The sequence below is a fragment of the Rhipicephalus microplus genome, chromosome X (assembly GCF_043290135.1).
Source record: "Rhipicephalus microplus isolate Deutch F79 chromosome X, USDA_Rmic, whole genome shotgun sequence".
Taxonomy (NCBI): Eukaryota; Metazoa; Arthropoda; class Arachnida; order Ixodida; family Ixodidae; genus Rhipicephalus; species Rhipicephalus microplus.
In genome coordinates, this window is record NC_134710.1 from 106,412,894 (window position 1) to 106,439,915 (window position 27,022).

Here is a 27,022-nt window from a genome sequence, read left to right on the forward strand (position 1 = left end):
TGCGATAGTCTTCGAAGAGTTTCCCCTCCTATAAGGCAGTAAAGGACAATAAAAAGGAAACCGGCTGCCAAGCGTCTGATCAAGATTTTCAATAATTAAAACGTCGCTATCCGTTCAACCATTGGCCGAACCCGGCGTGGCGAGCTGTGCGAAGGAATCGCCATGGGCTGTATTCTGAGTCGCGGTCTGTCCCGAAGAATTGATCTCCGTTTGTCCTCCGGTCTTCTGTCAGTCTGTTCGCGCCAGAGAGTGCACCGCGCGTATCGATTGATTCTGAAACGCCCCGAGACACCTCGGGTTTTCGGTCGACGCGCTGTGCTGGGGCAAGCGCGAAGGAACTGGCGCCAGACAGGGGAAAAAGGGGGGAGAGAGAGAGAGAAAAAAAGGTCGATAATCGAAACAAAAAAGGACTTCGCGAATGGTCCCAGTGCCTGACTGTCGGTCTGATTCACATTCCACTGCACAAAACATCGTATATAGATTTAACGGAGAGGGCCCGACGGACGGGTTGTGAAACATGCCGATCAGTTGCTGACAATGTATCGGAGTTCACCTCAAACTTCATCTGGCAAACTTGCATCTAACAAAATTATCTTTTTCTATACTTTTATTCCTCCATTTTTATATTTGATGCGTGGAAATGTTCACGTTCGGCCAAAATTTTAAGAAAAAAATGCGTCGAACTTGAAGCATTGCGCGAAACATTAATTGCCGGGTTGCACTGAAGTACTTGTAACAAAAGTAGACCCATCCCTTGCAGTACATTGGTCATATGAGCAAGTCTTTGAAATAGATCGAAATGACACTGCTTGGCTAATGTGCTTGCGCCGTATGAACTGCTACCGCATCATCATTGTCATCATCATCACTAATTGGCTCTTTCATGATGATGTTGTCGATGATTATGTTCATTTTAGTGGTTTATACACGAAGTACAAGCGACTGAAATGAGTCGTCAGCCCTACGCTGACCATTTCCAACTTTAATTACAACAAACAAGCCAATGAATAAAAACAAAAGAGAAAGGGAGAGAAAGGAGGAGGTGGAAAACTTACTATATTGGATACGTCAGTCTCTCTCCCTTTGTTACCGCTGCAGTCAGCGCTTCTGTGAAGGTGAGGGCGGTAAACATACCTTGAGACGATAAATAGAAAAGTTTTCTCAGGTGTGGATAATTCTCAGAAAGGTGAAGCTCCTCACGTTATGTGATAGTTCTCGACACTTTCTCCCCAGATGCCACTGTCTCCCCGGATCCCTCCCCCCATATCCTCGCTCAACAGGCCAAGCCTTTTCTCCAAACAGGGCATATCCTCCCCCGAAAGGATCTCGCCACTTTCATATCAAGAGTGCTATGTCACGCTGATAACACGCGCGAAGTCCGTGACCTTTCTCGAGTGACGGCCCTAGAGACCAGAGGTGGAAGATGAGGGTGCGCGGTGCAGCGACTCGAAAAGAGCGATGGTACTTTTCAAAAAAAAGTATCCCGTGGTTTTATGGAAAGTTCGGGCTCCATAGGATGGTCCATTAAATTTTTTAATCGATCAAGCGTTAATCATTAATCATTGCAACATCTAATCGATTTATCACTTTCGTTCCATAGTTTTAATGGATTAATCGTATAATCGAAATTCTTATGGGTGTTTCGAAAATAGTATCCCGTTACTTGAGGAGCATTGTTTGTATAAGAATGGAAGCTTTTAAATGAGTTGGTATGCGTTCGTCTTCGTTGATACAGCGCACACGAGAAAAGGACTAAGAAAAAAAGTCACAGTTTAGCCAAAAGGGTGAAGCAATAATGCGATAGTTTACTAATGCATTATTGCAATAATGCGAATGTTTTACGAAGCAATGCTATCGCCCTTTTGGGAGCAATAATAATTGTAGTAAACATGCGCTTGCTAAGTAACCAAGTTTCCTGCGGCGCGGCCACAGTAGATGACCACAACTAGGCTTGTGCGTAGTGACGGCGTTGATGAGAAGCTCCTCCCGTCGGCAGCGCATGCTGATACTAAGGGCTACACGTCGTGTGACGCCATTGGTGGCAGTTTGTTATGTGTGGAACGCATCTGTATGTGGACGGCCGCTCCAGGCACACTTTTGGCACCGTTTTTTCGTGTTGAGAACACAGCCTGTAGAAGCTCCCGCCTGCTGTGGGGGCGAGAGCCGCGCGCTGATCATTGCCGCGATCGAAATAAGCGCGCGCGCAGACGACCCCGGCCGGAAAGGAGGTTCGCTCCGCAGAAAGAGGAGGCAAGCGCCAGGGTTGCCACTGGTGGCTGCGTTTCGCCAAATTGGTGAATTTGAGGGGCCCGTGGTGACAGAAAGTGATGCATGGCGAAATTGGTTAATTTTAGGTGATTTTGAACTTATATCACGACTTTGAACATTCTATACTCTGTGCTTTAAAAAGAAATAAGCGACAACATGTGTTAAACTTTTCACAGCCTTTCGACCCTCCAAGTAGTGGGAGCACTTCACGCGCAATTCGGTACGTCCATCCTGTTTCTCGTGTGCCCTCAATTTTCTTAGGTGCCGGAGGCACTGTTGCATCTGCCAGCAACCTTCAAGCAAATTTAAGTCAGCGGATGGCTTCGCGTGCCGCGGGGAAGCTGTATTAGAATATAGGTTGTTTCGGTGCCTTAGGAGGGATAAGCTCTTTTTTTAAAGTTTCGCTTTTGCAGTGACTAGATGACGGTTAGACCGCGTGTTCCGACCACAGCTCCAACCGTTATGAATAGCTTGTCGACTTCTTCAATGCTGCGGTTCCCATAATTTGCTATGTAGAGTTAAATTTCTTTAGTTTTTACAGTGGTTTTGTAAATACGTTGTTCAATTATCGGACACACAATTCCACTGCAATTAAATTCACCGAATCTGCTGAAGGAATATGCTCTTCGTGTAGCGACTGATCTGTCCTATATTCGATACAACTGAAACCATCACTACGTTTTGGTATGAGGCGCTAGGATTCAGGGACGCTGATGGTGCATGCATGCTCTAACACAATGCTCCTATGTGAAGCGGGTGATGTTCTTCCAAGACCACTGAGCCCTTCCATGGTGAAGCGGGCGATGCGACTTACATTGAAAAGAGGGGCAGAGATAGAGAAAGGTTAAATGCAGGTAGGTGAACGTCAGTATAATTTGGGGTTATAGAGAGTACTGTGCTCCACGGGGCCATACATATTTTTCAATTTTTATTAGTAGGTACGCGCACATGAGTGCCAGCCGGCCTTTCTGGCAAACTTTGAAGAAAAATGGCGAGTTTTATATATATATATATATATATATATATATATATATATATATAACAGACAATAATTCCGAGCAAAGTATAGGGTAGGTTATCAGAGACCAAATTGTAAGGTAAATGTGAAGAAAGAAAAGTGCCTGAAAAGATAACTTAACCTGCGACCTTCGAATAACGCGTTCGATGCTCTACCACTGAGCTACCACGGCGGCTACCCTCCCGTTATTCGAAGCACTCAGGTTCGGTTCCTGCCTATACGGCAAGTTATCTTTTCAGGCACTTTTCTTTCTTCAGATTTACATTACAATTCGGTCTAATAACCTCGCCTATACTTTCCTTGGCATTATTGTTTGTTACATACATACATACATATATATATATATATATATATATATATATATATATATATATATATATATATATATATATATATATATATATATATATATATATATATATATATGTGTGTGTGTGTGTGTGATGGCAGCGGCGGCCGCGAGACGGCAATAGCCAGCCGAGACTGTCCATATAATTGCTATCGCAATAATAAGAAACTTGCTGGTCTCGAAGCCTGTCTGCTGTACCTGTCAGCTTCTCTCCTGTGTTTCTTATTCTTTGTCGTCTTCTTATGTGTGCTGTATCAACAAAGATGACCGGATTGTTTTTTTTTCTTTCGACCGAAGTCTTCCTCAGATGCGCTAGAGATCTTATGTGCACATTTGCGCCTTAGTGAAAATTTGTACTTACGTGCAGTATATAGAAGTCAAACGTCGTCTATGGGTGATGTCACAGAATTAACGATCTGTGGCCATCGTTCATGGACGATTCGGCAGTAAGCCGTATTGCCTCGAAGCCTGCCTACTCGAGAGCACCGACATGGCAGGCATTTTCGGCTACTACACTGACTGAAATTATTATTATTATTATTATTATTATTATTATTGTTGTTGTTGTTGTATTTGCATACAGATACACAAGGACAGAGAGAAAGGGGGGGTTGTGAGGGATATCAACCACCACCCGAATTTTTTTATCTACATGCGCACGCACGAGCATACATTAAGTATAATTGCATCATCCCCCGCCCCCCCCGTCCACCCACTGACTTTCAGGTCAGCAGCTGAGCGCTGCAACCATTTATCCACCATGGCGGACCTCAGAGTCCTAAGAAATACCTAAAAAGACGCCATAGACATAGCAGGTGCAGAAACTCACTTGCTAATCAAAGGCAAGGAGAGCTGAGTTTGCGCAATGAAATAAGACAAAACGGTGCGGAGCCGAAAACGAACGCAAACAAAATAAGCAAGCAGACTCGCGCGTCTGAAATGCACAGAAAACAACAAACGTCTATGTTGAACCTTGACGCATCGCCTTGCTGCTTTCATTCGATGAAGTGAATGCCCGCGCATTCTCCTGTCGGTGCTTGGGGAGGGCTGCGAGGTAGGCGTCATAGAAGACGGAGACCAGGGCGAGTTCATTTCTGCCTCTTTGAGGTAGGGCCGCGGACGGCATGGGGCTCGTTCTACTATACGGTACACAAATATGCGCTGTAGTGAGAGAGATTAGGTGTGCTGTGCTCGACTTCTGCTCCTCGGCATCTCTCGTCTCACACTCATGCGCACCCAGCCTAGAGGCGGTGTTGGGAATGAGGGCAGCGGTTGCTATTATTGATTAATCGAAAAGATTTTTTCAATTAATTCGATTTTTAAAAAAGCGAAAATTGATTATAAATGATCGAAGAATAGTGCAGCATTAATTATGTGATCGATTAATTGTTCATCGATTTTGCCATTCCTGCGTGCTCCACGGGTAAACTGTATGCGTATCACGTACACACCTTCCAAATTTGGCTCAACTGTTCACGGGCGTGTTAGCTGTTCGTAGAATGTGTACTTTCCGTTTAGCCCGAGAGGAGAAGAAATAAACAGTCTAGCTGACTGCTGGTGGCAGCTACAACTGAAAGGCGATACCATTAAGATCAGCAGCAGCAGCAGCAGCAGCAGCAGCAGCAGCAGCAGCAGCAGCAGCAGCAGCAGCAGCATATCCACAACGTTTTTCGCTCTTGATAGGTGTTAGCCCCTTTGCCGACTACCTTCGCTGATACGCCCATCATCAGGCTTCGTTGGACTTCACTTTCGAGAAAAACTCCAGCTCAAAATCTGTTCGTCAACAGGGTCTCTTGTTCCTAAACGCAGAACTTTTCACACGTAAAAAAAAAATAATAAGGATTGGCCAGCATTCAGCCATTCGCCACTCATGATGACTATTTGCAAAATAACGTCACTGTCACATCGGCATGTTCAGAAGAAAGCCGTGGTCGCGCATGGTAACTTTTGTGAAAACGGGGCTGAGGGCTAGTTGTTCATAAACTGTAACAACACAAGAGCAGGCGCCGGTCAGTCGTAACTTGACAAGGCTCGCACTTTCAGAACACTTCATTGGCCTAATTCGTAGTTATTAATCTTTAAGTTACGTTCGCCATTGGTGACCTGCCTTTATCAATATTTCCAACGTTAAAATGTGTCGGGACCACCTTTGTGAACACTGTGAGCGCGAGACCCTTTTATGATTACGCGCTATTTCGTATGTGCCGTCTGTAATTTGTCATTACAGCATCGATAGTCTCTTCATAACGCCAATCCATGACGTGACTGGGAGACAACAGCCAGGACTTCGACAAATCAGGACATGCTATTACGTAAGATAGGTTATGAGAATGCGGGTGCAAGGTAACATTAAGCGGTCCCCAAAACCACTCAAGGGTTGGAAGGCGAGGGAGGGATTTCTTTATCTCCTTCGCTGCCCTCTCCACAGGCGCTTTCTCCTCCTCTCCACTCATTTCATTGGAACACACGTTTTTCATCTGAGTAGTTAGCGTTGCGCCTATCAGAACCTCGCCTTTTTCGCCAATACGCGAGTTTCTTCGCTAGAGCACAGCCAAACGCACAATACGCGCTGACAGCAGTTCACTGCACACAACAGCCAATCGCAATAGAGTGGGCGTGCGAGTGCACGGTAAAGCGTGGCAGCAGACAAATCGCAACTGATATTAGTCACAATAATGGATCAATTGGGGACTTGCACCCCAGAGATGTTACGTGAATCACCCTGTTAGCGTCGCAAAGGGCCGTGCAGCTACTGCACGGCAAATTGCTGTAGATTCCAGGAGAACAGCTTATTACAATTGTTATAGCTTTCGAGAAGAGAAACTGAAATGGCGGAGAGAAGCAAACAAAAAAAAAAGTCATCGGGTGACTGTACGTTGTTACCACGCATTACGACACGTGCGCTTCGCTCTTGAAAGGTTGTTGAGGTCCCGACGCTTCAACGTTTCGCAAGAACACTGCGCCAACTTTATTATGAAGGTTTCCTTGGTCTTCATTAATGAGCGAAGTTCAGAGAAGACGAGACGCAGCGTACCACTATACGAATTCGTGACTGTTGGGGTTTTCGGATCTTGAGCTCCTTTTTTCGCGGATGGTGCTACGTGCCGTACTCGGCTGCTGCAGCGGTCACGACCAGCGCCGTGTGTCCTCGTGCGGTGGCGAAGCCGACCACTGTAGACGACGTCCGCGCCAGCATTGCCTCACGCGGGGCCGGGATGGCCAGGAGGCGGCGGCCGAAAAAGCTAAGCTCTTTCCGAGAAGCGCAAGTTATCGGGGGGAAAGCGTGGGTCTCCAGCAGCAGCCCCACGTAAGAGAGGAGGAGGCCGCAGCGGCAGCGGTAAACATTGGGCCAGCGAAATTGCGTTCGTCTGGCGACCTTGCGTCTGCGCGCCCGTCTGTGACGTCGGCGCCGGGTCACGTGGGATGTGACGTTGCCGGCGTTCAGAGGGCGTCACGCACCGCCCTGGCAGCAGCGGGCAGCGGCTTGGCGGCTGCGCTGCTGCTGCTGCATTTGCGTGTCGAGTGTTAGCCCTGCTGGATGGCCCGCCGAGCGCCGAGCTCGGCTTAGCCTGGCCGCTCTGCTCTAGGTCCACCCGGATAATGCCCACAAAGGCCGGCGCCGCCGGCCCCCCTGCGTTGCGGCCGACATGCTGGCGAGCTGTGAGTACTGCACTGCTCTTAACGGTTGGCCGCATTGGGGGCGTGCGTTTTGCACCGCGCCAGCCCAGCTGGGTAAATGCGCCCAAAGGCTTGCGACTTGGTCACCCGCACGGGGTCGAGTCGCGATCCTTTTGGCCTCGCTAGCGCTTCTGCAGCTGCGATCTGCACGCTCCCGCGGTCTCCCCGAGAGCTCCGTTCGAGCCCGATCGAAGCGCTCTGGGACGCCTGCACTGCTGGCCGATTGAGTCGGCGCCTTCGCGTGCTGCATTGGGCCGCCCGGGGCTCGCAGGGTCGAGGCCTAGGCGCCTGAGCGCTCCGGGCAGCTCTCCGGCCCCTGTGCGCCGGCATCCGCTTCGCAAAAGCTGCCCCGCAGACCAAATGGGGCATCTCCCCAGCGGGGATGCACGTTCGCGTAGGCCTTTTGAGTCGCGGTTCGCTCTTGCGCCTTTGCAGGCGCAATACCGACTTGCGAGGAAAAAGGAAACAGCGTCTTGGCCCATGTTCCTCGCGATCACATGGGTCTAGTATTCTCGAAGGCCTCCACGGATACAACTGGCGCTACTAATTTTCTGGAGACCTCTAATAAGCCAGCGGTCATGCGAGTGCTCTTGCACTTGGCTTTTCGCGCTAGTGCAAATGAAGCACGATTTCTATCTTAAGGATTGCCTGAAACCTTTTATGACCCCTTAATTTTGTGCAGGGACGTGCACGAAATAGGTGTGCGCCTGCTCATGGGTGACCTGACTGCTGAGCAAAAGGTCCCGTTCGCGAGCGTTATGTATAGGAACCGTGCGTACGCACACCAATGCATTTCGCGTGCTGCGCAAATATATTTGGTTATACGCAGACTTTTCTCAAGCGTGTAGAGCTAACCTACGTCAGAGTTATCGGTACGTCGGATCCTAGAATCATAAACGAAAATGAACAAACTTATATAAAATAGACCCCTCCCCCCCCCTTTTTTTTTTGCTGCAATCCATGCATACGTGCACCCGAGACGAAAGCCGTTTTCTGTTGACACTTTCGACCTCAATCATGCCGTCGTGCAGGCATTCTCTATTAGTGCTGACTAAAACCGTGTTAGTTACCCTGCCCCGAACGAGTTGAGCTGCAGTGCAGGGTATCCTCGCGTCGGAAATTCGTTTGCGCCTCCATAATAATTATTAGTGTCTTCTCTCTTCCCGGTATGAGAGCTAATTTGACGCGATGTGTCTAAAGTGAAGGGGTTAAGTTAAAGTATAGGTGGCGTTCGCTGTTGCCAACTGAAATTGCCCTGTTGCCTGCGCCGGGTCGCTGATGCCAGCCGCGGCCTTATTCGGGTGGTAGTACAACACACTGTCACACAGTGTTTCGTGTGCGCCCGAACGCGGGTCGGGTAGCCTACTTTCTTTTCTTTTTTTTTTTTTGTCTTTGCTCGGCGTAGTTTGGCCTTTTTTCTTGCTGCTGCATCTGCCCGTGGAAACATTTTCTGCGCCTCTCTGGGCCCCTCCCCTCCTTTTCCTGGACCCGTCCGGAGAAAACTGGATTCGGATTCCTCCTTCGCAGCGCCCGAGTGAAAGCGCCGCCGCTACGCCGACGAGTCGTCGCCGTCGTCTTGCTGCTGTTGCTTCTTCTTCGCGCGTAGCTTTTTCGAGCGCGCGCCTGCAGCGGGCTCGCTCCGTCTGCAGCATCTCGGCGTCGTCCCTCCTCCACCGCCTCGAGACATCGCATTTACGTTTTTTTTTTATTCTCTATTTTTCTTAGCGTTCGCCCCCCCCCCCCCCCTTCCTTTCCTTGGGTTCCTTTCGCGGCATGTGCCCAGATCGAGCGTACTCGGTCTTCACGTTCCCTGTGTCCTCTCTCTCTCGCCCTGACGTTGTGTCATCGATTCCAGTTTTAGAGGAAGTTGCTAGCCGCCGGCAGGCGGTCAACAAAATGTCCCCCGCCGTCTCGCTTCCGTAAACACTGCCGGTGACCACCACTGCGCGGCTTTCGCTCGTATTCAAACTGACGCGTCTCTTGTTATTTGCTCCCCCAAAGCGGTGGCGTGTGTCTGCGGGTATGCCGGATCAATAAAGGACACTGGAGCCGCCTTTGTGTGTGTGCCCACTGGCGTCTCGTGAAATGAATGAACACACAGAGATTAGAGGAATGTTCACTAGACAGCGGCATGACAGTTCTTCGCCTGTCAGATGAACTTTTTCTGACCAACCGTTTACCCCTTGTTTTTCATCTAAGCGAGGTTGCAATGAATCAACTTCACATGAGTACGCATAATTTCGCGATGACCTAGCGAGAAAAGTAAGACTGAAATTTTCACGTCCACACTGAACAAACATGCAACAAACACATCATAGCATTACGCATCTGCCTGTTCTTGTTGCCCCGTGTGTAAAAATTCCGGAGCAGTAAACACATTTATCTTTATACTTCTCCGGGCAGAGTTCGAAATCGCATATATTGTTGTAGTGGGCATCATTCGGTCAAGTAAGTATTTCTTGCCTTCATAGTCTCGTGAAAGAGCAATGAAGCAAATTAGTTTTACGGGTTCGCATTTCCAGCACAATGGCTCTGCAGCTTGTAAAAATCATTTTTGAAGCTACTGTTAATACCTGCCTCTCTGTTTTTTTTTTTCTTCACTTTCGCTGCTTATTGCAAAAACAAAAGCTTTTTTTTTTCAACCATATCGCCTGTCTTATTAGATCTAGTGGTATTAAATCGCATTTCTTCTGTCACCTACTCATTGCGTCTATATTTGGAGCGTGTTAAGTATACCGAGAATATAATAAAATGCCTTGATTCAGTCTTCGTTTTCATGTCAGGATCCAATACGTGCCATCACGCTGCACCTATTATAGTTAGAATATAATTACTATGAGCCTTCATCTCTGCGGTACCGTTCACTAATTTCTTTCCCAGGAAGCACAACATCCCATATGTCGACAAAGCGATGTTCTCGCTACAAGGGGACTCCAGTGTAGGTTCTCACCTCACCAGTAGTTTCACTAACCGAAACTTTGGTGCCGTTGTTATATGCCCAGGAGAACGTAACTATTGTGAGTGTTAGTGGTTGCGTTGCAACTGATTTCTGCCCTCCGTTTTCCACGACGTAAACATACAGGGATTTATGGCAGTCGATGTCATCCCCTTTACATGCCCAGTTGAGGACAAACTTTTCTGCAGAAAGCTCAAGTTTCGCGACATATTTGTCGCCCGAAGAAATGTCTGTGTCGCTTACTTGGAACCTCGCAGCACGTGTGGTTGTGCTTGCTGATTTCTCCGCGCGTAGTTGTGTTCGGTCGCTGCTGAAGGTGCGACAAAATACGCGTCCATCCAAACCGACCACTCGCGTATACACTGGTTCCTGCATTGCGAGATTTGAGGAGCATGTTTACGGCGTGGGGCTTTAATTGAGAACGCCTTCGCAAAATCAATACGCATAACGTTGCGATTGCTGACTTGTATCTGTAGATTAAACGGACATTGTATCTATAGATTACACAAACATGGTCTACTGTTCTTCCAGATCTGCGTGCATGATGCGTAGAGACATAAATAATTGGGTTTTTAAATCTGTCGTGTTTTATTTTGCAGTGAAACGTCGTTTTACTTTAATATTTTCAAATCAAGTAGAAAAAGACGCATTTCATGGATGTTAGATACATAGGGCTCGTGTTCACGAAAACCTAAGCTATATACCATTGTTCATAATATTTCAGCCAATGGTGATTCTGGACATCGGAAATGGTTGACCACTGAGAAAAAATCCTTTACAAAGAAAAACAAACGCTTTGTGAATTCGATTCCCGTTGTGTAATTATCACTTGACGTCTTTAAATATCGGAAAGGGGTTGCGCACACCAAGCGGGCGCCCTGTCTCTGTGCACATTTTTTTAAAAAACCGATTTACTTGAGTTATGCACGGAAAATGAGTCATGTGAAAGTCTGGCTTTTAATACTGCCTCCCACTCGTGTTTTTCCTTAATTGTTCAGCTTGCGCCACAATTCTGTCGTTAAGATGCCATGACGGCCACTGTGCATGTGTTCGCAAAAGATACAAATCGTACGCCGTGAGACCCGGAAGGCTTCTCTTGTGTAATTTAACAGTGCATGATTAAATATTTATTTCCAGAGAATGGAAATTTCGAACGCGCGGCGACAAAAGATCCAACTCGTGTTCTTCTATGCCATCTTAGTCCTGATTGAACACTGGGGCGGAGATGCAGTCCTCCGTGACGTGACCCACCTAAGAACCGGTCAAGTCTGCCGTACTTGTCTGCCAATGAAAGCAGAGATATTCTTGTTAATCGCTTTAGAAAGCTATTGATCGTTATATTGTCAGGAGTTTCTGCTTCATTTGTCTTAGCTCTTGAAGCTGCAATTGGCGTTGCTGTCGTTTTGCCTAGTTTTTTTTTTATGTATCGTTTACTGTGGATAATATTTCCAATTATCCATGGTTGTCACCGTTCTCTTTCTATCTATGCTATCTGAACTGTGCTGAACGTCTTCACTTCTCGAGCCATTCAACGAATTCTCAACCTGGCTTCTCGAAATTTCAGTAACACTTTCATATTACAAAGAATTGATGTTTTATCACAGAAATTAACTTTAATGCAAGCGTAGATAAAATGGACCGAACACATAAAACTTCTCTTTCGTAATTGCTTTTTCTCAGTGCTCAGCCGGCTTCGCTAATGATATGTCCCGAATCATGATTGACTGAAATATTATCTTACGGAAGTTTTTTTTTTTTTTGTGTGTGTGTGTGTAAGCCGTCTTTCCGAGCGCAAGCTCTATTGTTTGGTAGATTGGGTGCAACTTACCACATCCGTAGAAATGATATGGTCGTATTCGACTAATTATAGTCGGAGATGACCGCATGATATCTGATATATGACATTAGAGTAATTTTGTTATATATGGAAACAAAGGTCCTGCAACCGCTGGGGCTTAAGCGCGACTCCAGCTAAACTTTTTACAGCTTGAAGAGTACGATAATACATTTATTCTGGCATCGTTTCGGCATTAGCAATCTCTACCAAACTCGTTGAATATTCTTCCCATTTGAAGTGACTACAGTTGGAGTCGACAGTTAATGTTAGTTTTGTAATTCCAATGTGCATAAACATGTTGAAACCGTTCAGACTCTCGGGCAAAGCGGGAGTCTCTCCGTGTTACGCGGCTTCAATAAGATGCAGCATTAGCATAATTGATCGTTCGCCGGGCCGTTTCCGATAAGGGGCCGCGCCGTGCGCCTCCTATAGGCCGGCCCTGTCCCGCCTGACGATTTATAGCCCGACGGAACAATGCAACTAACGCCACGAGGGTGAGCCGAACGTAATAAAACGTTCTGAATCTGTTACTTTGTTTACTATACGCCGCTCGAATTCAGCGCATGCAGTCGGAGCTCTCACATGCAGCGCCTCGCTTCCCAAACACTACACGGCTGACGGTCCTGATACCGATGCCTTGCCAAGGCCAGACTCATCAGAGCCACTACTGCGCTGTCTGTTATCTCGACGACTTTTACGCGGCCAGCGAATGTTGATGCCATTCAGATATATTTACTCTAAGCTTATCGGAGATCCACTGTTTCTCCGTTAGTTTTCTTCTCCGTTTCACACTCCTTTGTCTTGCATTAAGTTGCCTCATTCTACTCGGCTGCTGACTCGATGGCCGCATTTCGATGGATTGCTATACAGGCCCGTATACTTGTGGGATGTCAGTGGCACGTTAAAGAACACCAGATGTTCGTGATCTCTGGACACGGCGTCTCTCGTTGTTATATCGTTGCTTTCGCTCGCAAAGCTCCAGAAATTACTGCTAAACTTGTCTTATTCGAATAAAACGAGATTTCAGCGTGCTTGCATTTTGACAAGTGCGCTTCTTTTTTTTTTTTGTATTCTGTTGTCCTTTGTAGCTCACGAGCATGCCCACAAATTTGTGTTGTGCGTATTTTTGCCATCAACTCAATCGAGTGGTTTCTTCGAGTGCCTTGAAATGTTTATTCCTTCTCTGTTTACCCATAGTTTAGTATTAAGGAGACGTTAAAGTGGAGCTGGCTTTTCCTTGTCGTGCGGCAAGCTTATATCGGCAAAAAACAACACCGATAGTAGTGGGTAACACTGAATGATGTTCTACAAATGCTGCTTACAGCAAAGCATTGTAATTTTAGTCCTAAAACTATAGTTTTTGTGAGCTTCTTTCTTTAAACGATCTTTTAATTGGCTGACCGCCATCCATAATGATGTTTAACATCGGGTTTGGCGGCATTTTTTTTTTCATTTCTTAGAAACCTATGTAGCGTCAGACGTTTTCGCGAATGCGGACCGACCAGCATAGGTTTAAATTTTGTCTTACGACTTTTGTGAATACAGGCCGAGATCTACCGCAACTTGTTTGGGATTGTTGAGTGTAGGACTGTACATATGAGTTGTGCGCGTCTCGCCGTTATTTCTTAATTGGTGATTTCTAAAAAAAAAAAAATGAGGGGCGACGCGCCTTCCCTTGTATGTGTTCGTGGACCAGTGCAATTTTCCTGTTCTCAGGTGCGTGTTAAACGTGTGCGAAGCCTATACAGGCATAGCTGAATTTGTTGGAGATTATGACATCGTTCGTGGGTCACGTGTTGCCCTAGCGCGTTACAATCACTCAATCGGTCAACTAATCGTGCCATTTCACTTTGACTGTTGCGGTGGCGTGTAGCGAGGGACGTATACTTGATGGTGACATAACAGTGACAGCTGATGGTGACCTTGACAACAGTTGCTTGCTCCTGTGACACCACATCGCCAATACCGCTAACCCTATAGAGCAAATTGACCAATCCTCTCCGTCAGTATACGTGTCGGTGTCCTGTTAATCGCTACGTTGTGTGATGATTATGCGACGTTTCTCTGTCAAAAGAATACTTCTGTAGGCACGTCCGTTGACTTGCCCTGCCGCGGAGGTCTAGTGGCTAAGGTACTCGGCTGCTGACCCGCAGATCGCGGGTTCGAATCCCGGCTGCGGCGGCTGCATTTCCGAAGGAGGCGGAAATGTTGTAGGCCCGTGTGCTCAGATTTGGGTGCACGTTAAAGAAACCCAGGCGGTCGGAATTTGCGGAGCCCTCCACTACGGCGTCTCTCATAATCATATGGTGGTTTTGGGACGTTACACCCCACATATCAATCAATCAAACGTCCGCCGACTTGTAGTATATTTCATTTGCGACTAAACTACGACTATCCTACCGCGCGGCTGTGACATTGTGCTTCTAAATTCGGAGTTGCATGTTTGGTTCCGGCCGCGGCGTCCACGTTTCGGCTCGAATCAAACGCAAGGACGCTCGCGTAGCGCGCGTTGGGCGTGTATTCAAGAATATCGCAGGTTGGCGAAAATGGTTTTCTCCGCCACGGCGTGGCACGGCAGTTCTCGCACGTAATACTCTGGCGTCCTCTTGGAGTGCGCGAAGCGCGCACCGGAAGCGTGCACCTATGGTCCACTTGACGGAACTTCGTGTAGGAAAAACCATAAGTTGGGCAATGGTGCGGTGCCTCGCTCAAATACCACGGTATCGTCGTCCTTCGGACGGCGACGGATACGGATAATCGCGGAGTTTCCATATTGCTGGCTCATTCTTTCGACACTAGTTGCCTTTCGTCCGCCCTTTTCAGCAGCTCAGAGCAGCATTCCAGAGCAGGGCGCGTGTGACAAACAATAGCACACCGGCGGTGTGGACTCGCTGACTCCGTGAATATGTCAGCTGTCTCATCTCTCTCTCCTGTCCACTTGCGTCGTCGGCGAAATGCCATTTCCCCCCAGAAGGGGTCATCTTGGCGCATCTTCAACCGGCCGACGCCAACTGGCCATTGACCTTTACGGGTGTGGTCATCATTGTGCTCTTGCTATTCCTGCAGGATTGGCGTACTTCATCCTGGCCAGCGCGTGGAGAGGCGAATGTGGGGGTGGACCGCACTCTTCCAATTTAAGCTGGCGTGCCGAACAGCGCTGGGGTTCTGTTCATTTTCGATGGTACCATGTAAATATTGTATACAAAATATTTTTCTCCCTTCATCTCGCCGTGATGAATGCTCTGGGCGCGACACCGACAGGTTGGCGAAGGCACTGATCGGTCGTCTCGGACTCAGATCAAGCCGCGAGTCTGAGCGAGTCTGGGTGAGTAATATTGTGGCGAGTTGGAGTCCGAATGAATGCGGTTGAAGAAAATGTTAGTGTGAGTCAAAGTGAGTCCGACTCGGAAAAATTTTGGCGTGTCTGAATCTTAGTGAATCCAAAATGCAAGATATATTCCTCGAGTGAGTATGAGTGAGTTTCACTCATGTTGTCGACTTGCGGTCCTCTCTACTCACCTTCAGCTTTACTTTTGAGCCTTACCTGGATTCATGCTTATACTATGACGTCTCTTCACAAGCATTCCAAAAGAGTACCGTTCATACAGCATCTCAATATTTATTAATTAGGGGGGGGGGGTTGAATTACTTGGGGGTGCCTTGTACTCCCCCAACACTAATTATTCCGGGAACTTCTCGGTAAATTTATCTTATGTTGTCATCTCTATCAATAAAATGTCCTTGCTGGCTCGCAACCCCTCATGAGTCGTATTCGAGGGTAATATATTGAAAGGCGCCATGGAGAGCGCCGATAATTGGTGTTAAAGAGCATGGGCGCCATGATCTACAAAGCTACTGCTAGACACGGACTCACGAGTCGACTCACCCGGACTCGCTCAGATCGAGCCGTGAGTCTGAGAGAGTCCGGATGAATAATTTTTTTTTTTTCGTGAGTGTGAGTCCGGCGCAGTAAAATTTCGGTGATTCTGAGCCCAAGTGGGGGATCCAAAGCGCAAGATACATTTCATGAGTGATTCTGAGTGAGCTCCACGGTTTTCGCCGAACTATGAGGACACCAACTCGAGGCCCCACCGGCTACGCTACCACCCGTTGTTAGCAGCCCGGAGAAGTAGCGAAGTCGCAACATGGGCGACGAGAGGCGGTTACATGAAAGCACAGTCGCTTATTGACATTCACTTTTGAGCGAACCTGGAGGGTCGTTGGCATCGCAGTGTGCAGGACTGTCACCGCATGATGGACGAGTTCATTTTCGGTTTGTCGCTGCTTGATTGGTCGAGGTGACCCGTGGCCTTCGCAGCGCTGCGCAGAATCTGCCAGCAGCCCGAGGTGGCGGCCCGCCGGATGGTGCCGCTATGACTCGTACACTTGCAAATGTGAAGCTACAATGCGTTCGCCGCCCGATAGGCGTTTAAGGAGGGTTGGCCTTTCTGAGCACAAAGAACACGGAAGGGTGCGTATACCCTCTCCTATGCTGCGTCCTATCTGCTTATTCTGCGCTCGCCTTGACAGCTGCGCACTCTCGTGGTGTGCCTCCTTCCTCTTGCCGAGCCGAGTCGCCAGCCAGAGCCTCTGTTCCGTTATCAATTTCCACACTTGACACGAGAGGCCCTCCGGGTGACCATAGCCGGCACCTCTTCACTTGTTGCATCTTGAATGGACACGTTGGCGGCTATTCAAACAGCTGCTGTTCTGTATCGCAATGCGAAGCCTAGCTTTTTAAGTGTGTAGACGTGCACAAGTTCCTTGTGAAAGCGCGTAGAAACATTTAATGCGGAATTTTTCTTTACGCGTAGGTTCTTGTTTAAACTGTGGCAGTGTGCGCCCGCAGTATTCCTTCTGCAACATAAAATGACAACGCTGCGCCGACAAAGAGGCGAAACTAAGAACGCAACGTATATTGCTGGAGGAATACATATCGTGTGTCTGTTTTTTTTTTTTTTTTGCACGGGTGTAATTTGTGCATCATGTCTCGTTCGGTTGGTGTTGCTGTCGCAATCTGGTCGTTAAAAGGGTCGGTCAGACAGGCACAGAACGCCTACACCGTTGTTGTGATTATATCCGTTTCGCCTTCAAAGCGCAAATCTCTTTCAGCGTACCGAACATGACTTAAATCACCGCCCGCATCATTTTCCACAGCGTGAATCGATTTTATGCCCACCACCACACCAAATGGGGTACATTTGATAAACCACTGAAACTGCTCTATTCGTCTGCACTAAGGCAGTAACATCTTTCAGCATACGCTAATGAAGATTAAAAAACTCACAGAATATCCACGGAGTGAATGATGATGAGTGGGGTGATGCGTCCGTCACATAAAGAGAGAGAGAAGGAATGTAGGAAAGGTAGGGAGGTTAACTAGACTATGCATCCAGTTTGCTACCCTACACATGGGGAGGGGGAGAGGGGAGTAAAAGAGAGAGAGAAAGATAGACACATGTCACATCACACACACAATGCCGAGTTTCACAGGCGGTCCCTCAATGAAGTTGCTGACAAGTATCTCAGGAGGGCTCGTGTGGCTTTCTGTGCTGATGTGCTGCGCATAGAGTTTCCTAATATACACTAGAGGTCACTCAAGTGCTCTGTAATGCGCAAAAGCTGCGCGATTTCGGCGCGTTCGCCGCACCTGATTTCTAAGCGTGCATCCGGAGTTGTCAGAGGCGTGCGCGTTATATGTTAGGTGTTTCTTTGTTAATTAATAACGTGAACGCAGTCTTTGTTGGGAGCCGTTGCCGCCGCTTCGCAGGGGTTCTCGTAACGTAATGCATTTATAATTTGGCGTTAATTAAACTACACACGTATTGTTCGTGCTACTGTGGTTTACCATCAGAGTGCTAATGAATGCGGCAGTGTGAAAAACTATCGCATCGTTTGTCACTGAGAATTTCATTGTAATAAAACTGCTGAATCTTCGAGGCTCGCGCCCTTCACCGTTATATTTTTAATTGTTTCCATGCGACGATTCCTTGAGCAGCAAAAGGCATAAAATATAGCCTTGCGTATTATAACTCAATCAGTATCCGTCCGAGGAAGTGACGGCCATTTTTCTTCTTAATATACTTAATAAGTGGCGATGATCATTACTTCGTGTTGCTATTTGATTCTGTCCACGTCAATGCATGCAGTCCTATTTCCTTGATTGTAGGCGTATACACATGTTCGTTGCCAAGTATCAAGACGAGCCGGCCGTATTGCGTCCTTCGGAGTAAACGTAGCTACATAGGCAGAGCTTCCAGGCAGTATACTGTGACAATATCTCACGATCCAACCGTGAGGAACTTTACAAACTATGTATATAAACGCCAGCGTCGTCCAAGCTCACGTCGTCGCCTTTAAAGAAATTTATGGAGCTCTTCGTCGGCTTTACTAGTTTCACATTCAGGCTGTAAACGGTTGCCGCAATGGCTTCTTTCGCTCTACGCCTGCGTATCTTCACTTTCGATGTGGTGCGCTCTTGAGAAACTTTCAGGGGTGTAGGCAGAAACTTTATTTTCGGGTGTGTTTGTGTGTGGGGGGGGGCACCTTTTTCATTTTTAGGGTGCAGTTCCTTGTTGTGGCCATTTTTTTGCTCTGTATGCCATGGCGAAAAAAAAAAGCAATTTTGTTTTTGTTTTTTGTCGATAGTGGACGCATCAATAGCAAAGTGTCCCTGGCTACGCCCCTGGACACTTTGCTATTGATGCGTCCACCATCGACATTTTTCGGAATATTTTTCTTAGGGGGTTGGTGAAGGTCATCCTCCGCTATACTCTGATACATTTTGAAAACCTAGCACTATGAGCCCACTTGTGGAAGTTCTTCCATAAGCGTACCCAAGTGATACGCTTATGGAAGCGTACCACCTTGATTTCGGGAGGGGCACCCCGTTAAAATGACCATTTTTCGCTCTCCGTGCCATGAAAAATGAATGGGGCGGGGGGGGGGGCACGTGTTCGGACTGCCACCCCTTGGCTACGCCCCTGTTCTTCCGATGCGAACGAGGGGTACGCAGAAAAGCTGTTGAGGTAGGAGCAGGTATGCTCACTTTACGTTCAGCTGCTTCTTTTACGGATGCTGAAGTGAAGAGGCCATTCTCATTAGCGCGTCATTCTATAAACTTCCATTAAGCAAGAAGCTGGGCTTCTGAACCCCAGAAACTATCACCTCTTGTTTTTTTTTTGTTTTTTTTTGTAACGCGATAACGTTTTAAGATCTCGTTTCACAGAAATTCCTGCGTCCACGTTGGCTTCGTTGGTTGTGAGCGAAAAATGGTCTTGTCTGTGACAGAGAAATTGAAAAATGCAAATAAAATAATAAAACGTTCCGGGTCCCAGTGAGGATTGAACCCAGGCAAGCTGGTGTTTACAACAGAGCTTTTATTTTTATTTTCTTTGTTTTGTTTATGGTACATATTACAAGTGTCTGTAATGTACATTATAGCGAACCAAATACTCAAAGCCGCTTCTACAAGCGCCCATTAAGCGTTGCCCAAGACGTTTCAAGTAGCAATGTCCTTAAAAACGGAATCGGAGCAGGGCATTTCGCAGACAGTGGTTACCAGTCCGGCTGGAACTGTAGCTTTTGATAAGTCTTGTAGCTACAAAGTCATATGCATGAAATGAAACCCTGATGATACGATTGATTCCGGATGCCTGTCTAACATGTGAGTTTTCAACAAACTGTTTCATGCCCGTTAGTAAGAGCTCGTCTGCAGGCATAGAAATGCTTTCGGCTGGCATGTGGTACTATAAGATGCTAAAATATTTTGTTTTTTACAAGCCCTTTGCAGGACGTCCCAAAAGAGGATGGCGTGGCTGCTTATACGTTTCATCAGCTGTAACGGGCGACAAGATTTGTTGAAACTGGTTTTAAAAAAACAAAAACAAAAAAACACTATGTGAATGTCGTGCAGGCGAAGGAGTCTCCTTAACGCCCCACACATCGCGTGGCAGAAACGTAGAGTCGCGCCCGACGTGAGAAGATGTGAATAGAGCAATGAGTGGGTGTTCTACCTATCACAAAGCGCTCACATACTTAGTCATCGTCAGCAGCAGAGCCACCAACCAAGGGAACATCTGCGTGTATAGGTTTGTGTGTTGCCTACGGGCGCGTATTGGGTCCTTCGCTAATTCCCAAAAGGAATTTTTTGGCGTAGTAGGCCCTTAACAACTTCCTTGCAATGGGCATTGAATAATACTTTGAAACGGCCGGCCAATGCTATGCGCGCACAGTCGTTCGTTTAGATACGGCGAGGGTGAGGTATGCGCCGAGAACTAAAGCAGGCTAGAGTATATATACCGTAAAACACCCATTAAAAGCGAGGAAAAAAATGTACATTTGAATGTTATAATTCTTTTTAAATCAGCAATTCAAATTATTCCACTCTCTTGGAACGCTACTGTAGCCTCCAGAGCAGTTTGCTTGTTTCTAAGTGCTTATGATATTCCACGATTCGTTAACTTTTTCTACATATTAAAGGGCAGCCGTTCATTACCGTTTTTTTATGGAATTCGGAACACGTCGTGATTTGTATGGAAGACGACATACTTGGGGCTCTACATTCCACCCCCCCCCTCTCTGTGTTTTATTAGCAAAATGTCAAACGCATGATGGACCATAATTTGTGCTGCTTCGAAGGAGCGGCTTATATATATCTATATTTTTTTCGCGGACTGCGGCAACGAGTGGAGAGAACGAACGAACAACCCTGATAACGCTCAGTCAGTTCGTATCACACGCTCCCCGCTAGCCTCTAAGCACAACGGCTATATCGAGCTGCCTCGCCATATTAATTGGCAGCCCAGCCTGAACTGTTGATTTGATTGATATGTGGGGTTTAACGTCCCAAAACCACCATATGATTATGAGAGACGCCGTAGTGGAGGGCTCCGGAAATTTCGACCACCTGGGGTTCTTTAACGTGCACCCAAATCTGAGCACACGGGCCTACAACATTTCCGCCTCCATCGGAAATGCAGCCGCCGCAGCCGGGATTCGAACCCGCGACCTGCGGGTCAGTAGCCGATTACCTTAGCCACTAGACCACCGCGGCGGGGCCCAGCCTGAACTGCGTCAACATCTATAGTGGCTGGTGACGAGAAGAGCGTACGCTGTAAAATGATGTGCAAATGTGACTGATTTCTCGCCTTGGCTGTGACGTATGCTGCCCGTGCGTATTGCTCGTAATGCGAAACGATGGTTCTTTTAGGCGTCGTTACCGGTATTTTGTAATCATATCAGAAAACCTATAAGTGTGTACTCACCTCCCCCCCTCCAAAAATTACTGGTGCCGTTCGCAAAAAAAAAAAGTCCCACGTAATTAATTCGTAATAAAAGCTGTTGGCCAATCCTGATATCGGACATATAATTAGCGCAAAGAACTTGTTGTTAGGCTAGTTGGTAGAACATTTCAAAAAATTAATTTAGAAATAATTAGTGAAAGTATCCTGCCAGTGGCAAAGCACACTTGCCAACAAAAGACATTGGTAATTCGGCTACCTTACCCTCGCTTTCGCACCTACCTTTGTAAATTCTTTATAAAGTTTGGTCATACTATCGCATATAAAGTTTGGTCATACTATCGCAGAAACCACGCTGAACTTCTGTATGAGAAAGAACCGATAAATATCTTTGAACCTTCAGCCAACTGGTGCACGCGTTGTGCACTATTTCAGGGAACGCGCGATGGTTGATACTTCCGTTGCACAGGCCTTCCATTTATACTAGACAGTATAATATCGAACCGCTTTACGCTGAAGGATAACGGGACTTTTGGGGAAACTCCCGCCACGTAAAGTATAGCGTGTGATGCGAACATTCATACGCCAATTTGATCTGCGTATAAGTGCGCAGTGGCCGAGGAAGGGCCTGAGGCAGCTGCGGCGTGATACTAAAGGAGGTAGTTTCCTTGCGGGCAGAGAATGACGCGATTTATTGCTATCCGCGGTCGTAACAGCAATTTTACGGTCACGCGCACACGAATTGCGCAGAACCGGCGCAGTTGTTGGCATCCACTCTAGTCGAAGGTTCGTTCTGATATTGGTGCCGTCGTGATAGGGCAGATGTGGCACTCTGTCGTCGACGCAAATGCATCCGCGTGAAAAGTAGCCGTGCCGGCCAATTAGTAATGTATACATTGTACAAACTGTATTCCTTAATAACATCGACTAAAGCCGCAGCTATATACTTCTACGTAGGCACGTTTATGACCTACTGGTAGGAATGGGATCCGCCATCGTTTCCTTTTCAGCTTGCAAAGACTCTTATTTTACTTTTGAGTTCGTGTCAAATGTCGTGTAGGCCGTCACGCCAGTTATACAGAACCAGTGAAAGTATGCGAAGAGTTCACTTATTGTTCTTTTTATTGTGAGTACTTAAGCAAAAGCTATCCGAGTTTGGAGTTTTTACGGCTTATGACCTCTGGAAACTGTCGAGTTTCCAGATGTCATAACAATAAAAAGAACAATAAGTATATATATATATATATATATATATATATATATATATATATATATATATATACATATATATATATATATAATGTTACCATCACCTTGGAGGCACGTAGTTAAAGGATGTCAAAATTCAGTTTTACGCCGAGAGGAGTTTTTATTACGCGATTTCAACCACCACTTGCGAGTTTATCAAGTGAGTGCAAGCTACACCTCCTTCGGCGGCTTTTGCAGCCCCCCTCCCCTACGGTTGGCGCTATCAGTAGTCGGGAAGGTATGCTAGCCCACAGATGTGTGTGTGTGTGTGTGTGTGTGTGTGTGCGTGCGTGCGTGCGTGTTTTAGATGCGAAGCAGCTCTTTGACTAGCCTGTGTAACGCTGTCCCTCCGTCCGTACCGCTTCCCTTGCCGCAGGTGTTGGAGCGGTGCCAAGTAGCTCACGCCCTACTAGCAAACCGTGGTGACGTCTCTCTCCCTTCACCCTTTCTACCGCTCGCAATGCTTGAGCCCACTCCTCACGTGGGCATCATCTCATCCGCGCCACCTATCGTCATCTGTCGGCAAGAAGAAGCCGTGAGACGGCGGGTGCGCGCGCCTCGAGAATCTCGCGGCGCCGACAATGTGGACAGCGTGCCGCTGCTTGCCGTGCGATCGCGCCGACAGGCGGGACGCCGTCGTGACATGCTTCCCGTTAGTGTGCGTGTACCTTTCCCGGCTGTCGTCGGCGTTGCGATGGTTAGCGAAGCCAATCGTGTTTGCAAACGGCGACGTCAACACCGACGAGGCGGGAGCCAGGGAAGCCTAACGTAAGCGTCGGCAGTCAAAGACGAGCGACACCGACGAAGTGCTAGGTAAGAACACCAATCGCGATCGAGAATACAGACGGCGCGCGGGTAACACCGACGAGACGCGAGCCAAGAAAGCTGAGCGCAAGCGTCTTCAACGCGTCCCGCCTACAGTGTCTTTGCGTTTGAAACAAACGTTTATTCGAGTAAACCCTACAATGAGTTTCGCTTCAGACCGTTCTTCTAGCACCCGCGTCGACGCCCCTTTCAACCAGGTCAACGCTGTGCGCACCGCTGCTGCTTCGCATCACACCACGGTTCCCTTACGGGATATGGATCATAGTTTTTTTTTGTTCAGAGAAGGAAGAGGGGGGGGGGGTGTTCAACATTTCCTCGTCATTCGTTTTTCGTTGCATCACGCGTACATGGAAACTTGATTCCTGCGCACACGGTTTTAAATATGGTGCGCAATGCAGTATGATTGTGCGATATCTCTACTCGACAGAACACGCAAAGTCGCATGGCATTTTCGTTTTTCGAAGATTGGTATGGTATTGTCGCGACTCATGGCGGACCTCGAGTTAACGCACTTTCACTGGAATGGGAAGCTGCATAAGCCCTACGACCGAGGAAAGCATTCCGTGAACGATAAGAAGGGCCTGCTCCAAGAAAAAAAAAAAAACCCTGATGGAAAGTTGTTTTGCAGATTTTTGCTAATCGTTGACCTTTGCTGTCCGGTGGCCCTGGCCCGGAGACGGGCGGTGTAAGAATCTCGCGTTGTATGTGTCTGGTTGAGCGGATGGATCTCACGTGCTTTTTCTATCACCGACTGGCCGTGCGCTTCTGAGCGCGAGCCTCCGAACCGGTACGTCGTGGATACCTCGCTTTCGAGCTGATTCGCGAAGAGCTGCCAGCGGTAACAAAATCAAGCTGGTGTCATCGTCCGCAGTTGCTTCCTAGAGAGGGACCGTACAACTTCAAAGTGAATGCTTCGCTACGTCGTCGGCACCGAGACGGCCAGCAGCCAGTGTGAGTGCGTCGCCGGGGCAGGTGAAAGAAGCGTCGCATTGAGTTTGTTCCACAGAAGACAATGCCTGCTGGAGTAAAGTGCACCATGAATTGCCCGCCCCGTGCGCCGACCGTTGTCAAACATCTAGCGCGCGAAGGCGAGCACCGATACGAGGCGCACGAAACCAAGGAGCGGCAGCCAGTGAGCAGGCGTTGATAACCCGTGCAGTGATCAGTTTGTTTCGTTGGAAGTGCATCGCTCCGTAAGACGCCGCAGGTATAATCGGACACGTATTTTTCATTTGTATCTAAAACTACGACGTCTGTGATCGCCAGCCGTCTTTCATCGCGTAGCCGTGCTCCTCGAAAAGGCCTATAGTGAACTGAATGCAGGAACAGCGCAACCTAGAAGTAGTTACTTTGTAACTACGCAAGCGAAAAAACGACAGAAAAGAGCGCTGACTTTCAACAAAGATTTAATGCCGGAGTGGTGTACATATATAGGCGAAAAATGAGAAAAATGGGCATGCGTAGAAGGGTGCAGGAACAACTAATGCGATACAATGTCAGCAAAACTCTTGTCTCTTGTTGAATGGGCTGAAAAAAACAAATACATGTGTAACTTAAAAAAGATCGAGATACGCAATCTCCTTTTGCAACAACGCAACCGATGGGCAACTTGCACATTTACCGTCAAACTTGTTTATTTGATAAGCTTCAATTATCTCACGTGTGGCGTGCGAGTTGTGCTTGCTTAATACCTCGCAACGCTCAACGCCTATAGTGACACTGTCGGTGCGGAGCCAGTGCAGGCGTGTCGCCGCTCTTCTCGCCTGCGTTTTCGAATGCGTTCTGCTACTGTGTTTTTCAGTCAATAGGGAGTTTTAGAATAGCGCACCGCGAGCCCTTGTGGTGCGGTCTCTGCCACTGCGCATGCGTCGTGACGCCAGTCGCCGTCCGCGTTCGCGGCCCGCACGCAGAAAATCCGATATAGCGTGCGGCGATCGCGGCCCGCGAGGCCTGCGAAGTGCTGTGTGTAGCTTCCGTGCAGTTGGGCTTGCGATCGGAGCGAAAGTCCCTAGACTTTTCCCTACGGGGAGTGAACGCTATTCTAAAGCTCATATAGCGCCCGCTATGCCCGCAACGCCTGCAAACGTTATTCTAAAACTCCCTAATGAAAGTGCTTGAGCTGCCATGTTTTGTGTGTGCTTTAATTTTACGCTTGTGCTTAGCCTTTGCTGTTCATGAACGCATAAGCATACTTTGTGGACTTGTGCATCAGCAGTGCTAACGCGGGTAAGGCCAACAGGCCGGAGTGCCAGTTAATTATTGGATAGTTGAAAAGAAAAATGAGATCGGGTGGATTTATACTAAAGGTCGGTGTTATCCACGGCCATTTGCAGCCTGCTTTAATTTTGAGCTTGTGCTAATTTACGCTTGTGCTTAGTCTTTGCTGTTCATCAATGCAAAAAAAAAAACATGACTCTCCTACTGGCACTACGTGGCAGGTCAAAATGTTGTGCCTATATATACCGTATTGTCGAAGTGTGGTTGGGTAACGCGAGCAGTCCGTCGAGATGGTGTTATATTCTGCTTTTGGTTGTGCTAATGTTCGTGTCTATGTTTCATTTGTGTATGTGTCATCAATTCTGCGTCATTTGATGTTTAATAAATTTGTGGACTAGTTGCGGGATTGCACCTGTCAGCTTCTATTTCTTTTTTACCACCTGAAATAACTCTCGGAAATCGCCCCTAAAACCAAGTAAAGGCCGGAAAAATTACTCTCTCCATACTCGCTCAAGAACCTCAGCGGCGTAAATTATTACTACCCTTGCTACGTTCGAAAACCCGGTTAGCACGAGGGTATTTTTACCTCAACTTGTAGGTAGTAAAAAAATTACAAAAGGGAATTCACTAGATGGCAAGTAGTTTATCCACTTTTTCAGGTCATTTCAGGTTATTTTTGTTAACTATGTACTGGTACTGGGCCGTAAACAACATCTAGCAATTCTCTCAGTGGAGCAACTCTCAAGGAAACTGCGGCTTGCGCGTACATTCGTGGCTTTAGAAATGAAACTCGAGCCCTTAGTGTTGCGTATGACCTTTATCAAAGCCCCATTGTTCTGAATGGAGTACATATTTTGTCTTTATCAGCCTGTTGCATACCAAAGTAAGTTATCAGCGGGAACAATTTGCCCCGTCTGGCTTACGCAGACGTATCTAACAAGTCACATGGCAAAAAAAAAAAAAAACGTGGGTAGCAGTGGGGGGTATACACCAGCGCGATTGCTTCTGGCACGCGAACAAGATCACGCAATATTTTATTTTATTATTTTCAAATACTGCAGCCCAATACAGGGCTATTGCAGGAGTGGGTACATTTACAAGAACAAAATACACTGATCACAAGGTTGACATAAAAGAAAAATGATTCATTATAACAGTGCGTCTACAAATTCCGACAACGATAGTTCACGAATACTACCGGGTAAGTCATTTCACATTTCAATAACTCTAGGAAAAAAACTGTTCTTAAAGATGTTCGTGTGTGCAAAGAAAGGCTTTAAGTTGAGGCTGTGGTAACGTCTAGTTGAAAGAGTATCAGCATATGAGATCTAATCATCTGAAGATAGTCGACAAGATGAGTGAAGAAATGAATGCAATAGCTTCA

General features: G+C 47.3%; 1 protein-coding gene across 1 annotated transcript in view; it reads left to right on the forward strand.

Annotated features, from left to right (window-relative positions):
- The first annotated feature begins 7,091 nt into the window (after positions 1-7,091).
- Positions 7,092-27,022, forward strand: part of LOC119176772 (protein TMEPAI-like) — a 76,218-nt gene continuing 56,287 nt past the window's right edge. Inside the window, exon 1 of the mRNA XM_075877366.1 lies at positions 7,092-7,295. Within this exon, the coding sequence (XP_075733481.1) occupies positions 7,283-7,295 (13 nt within the window). The 5' untranslated portion in view covers positions 7,092-7,282. The remainder of the gene's footprint in view (positions 7,296-27,022) is intronic.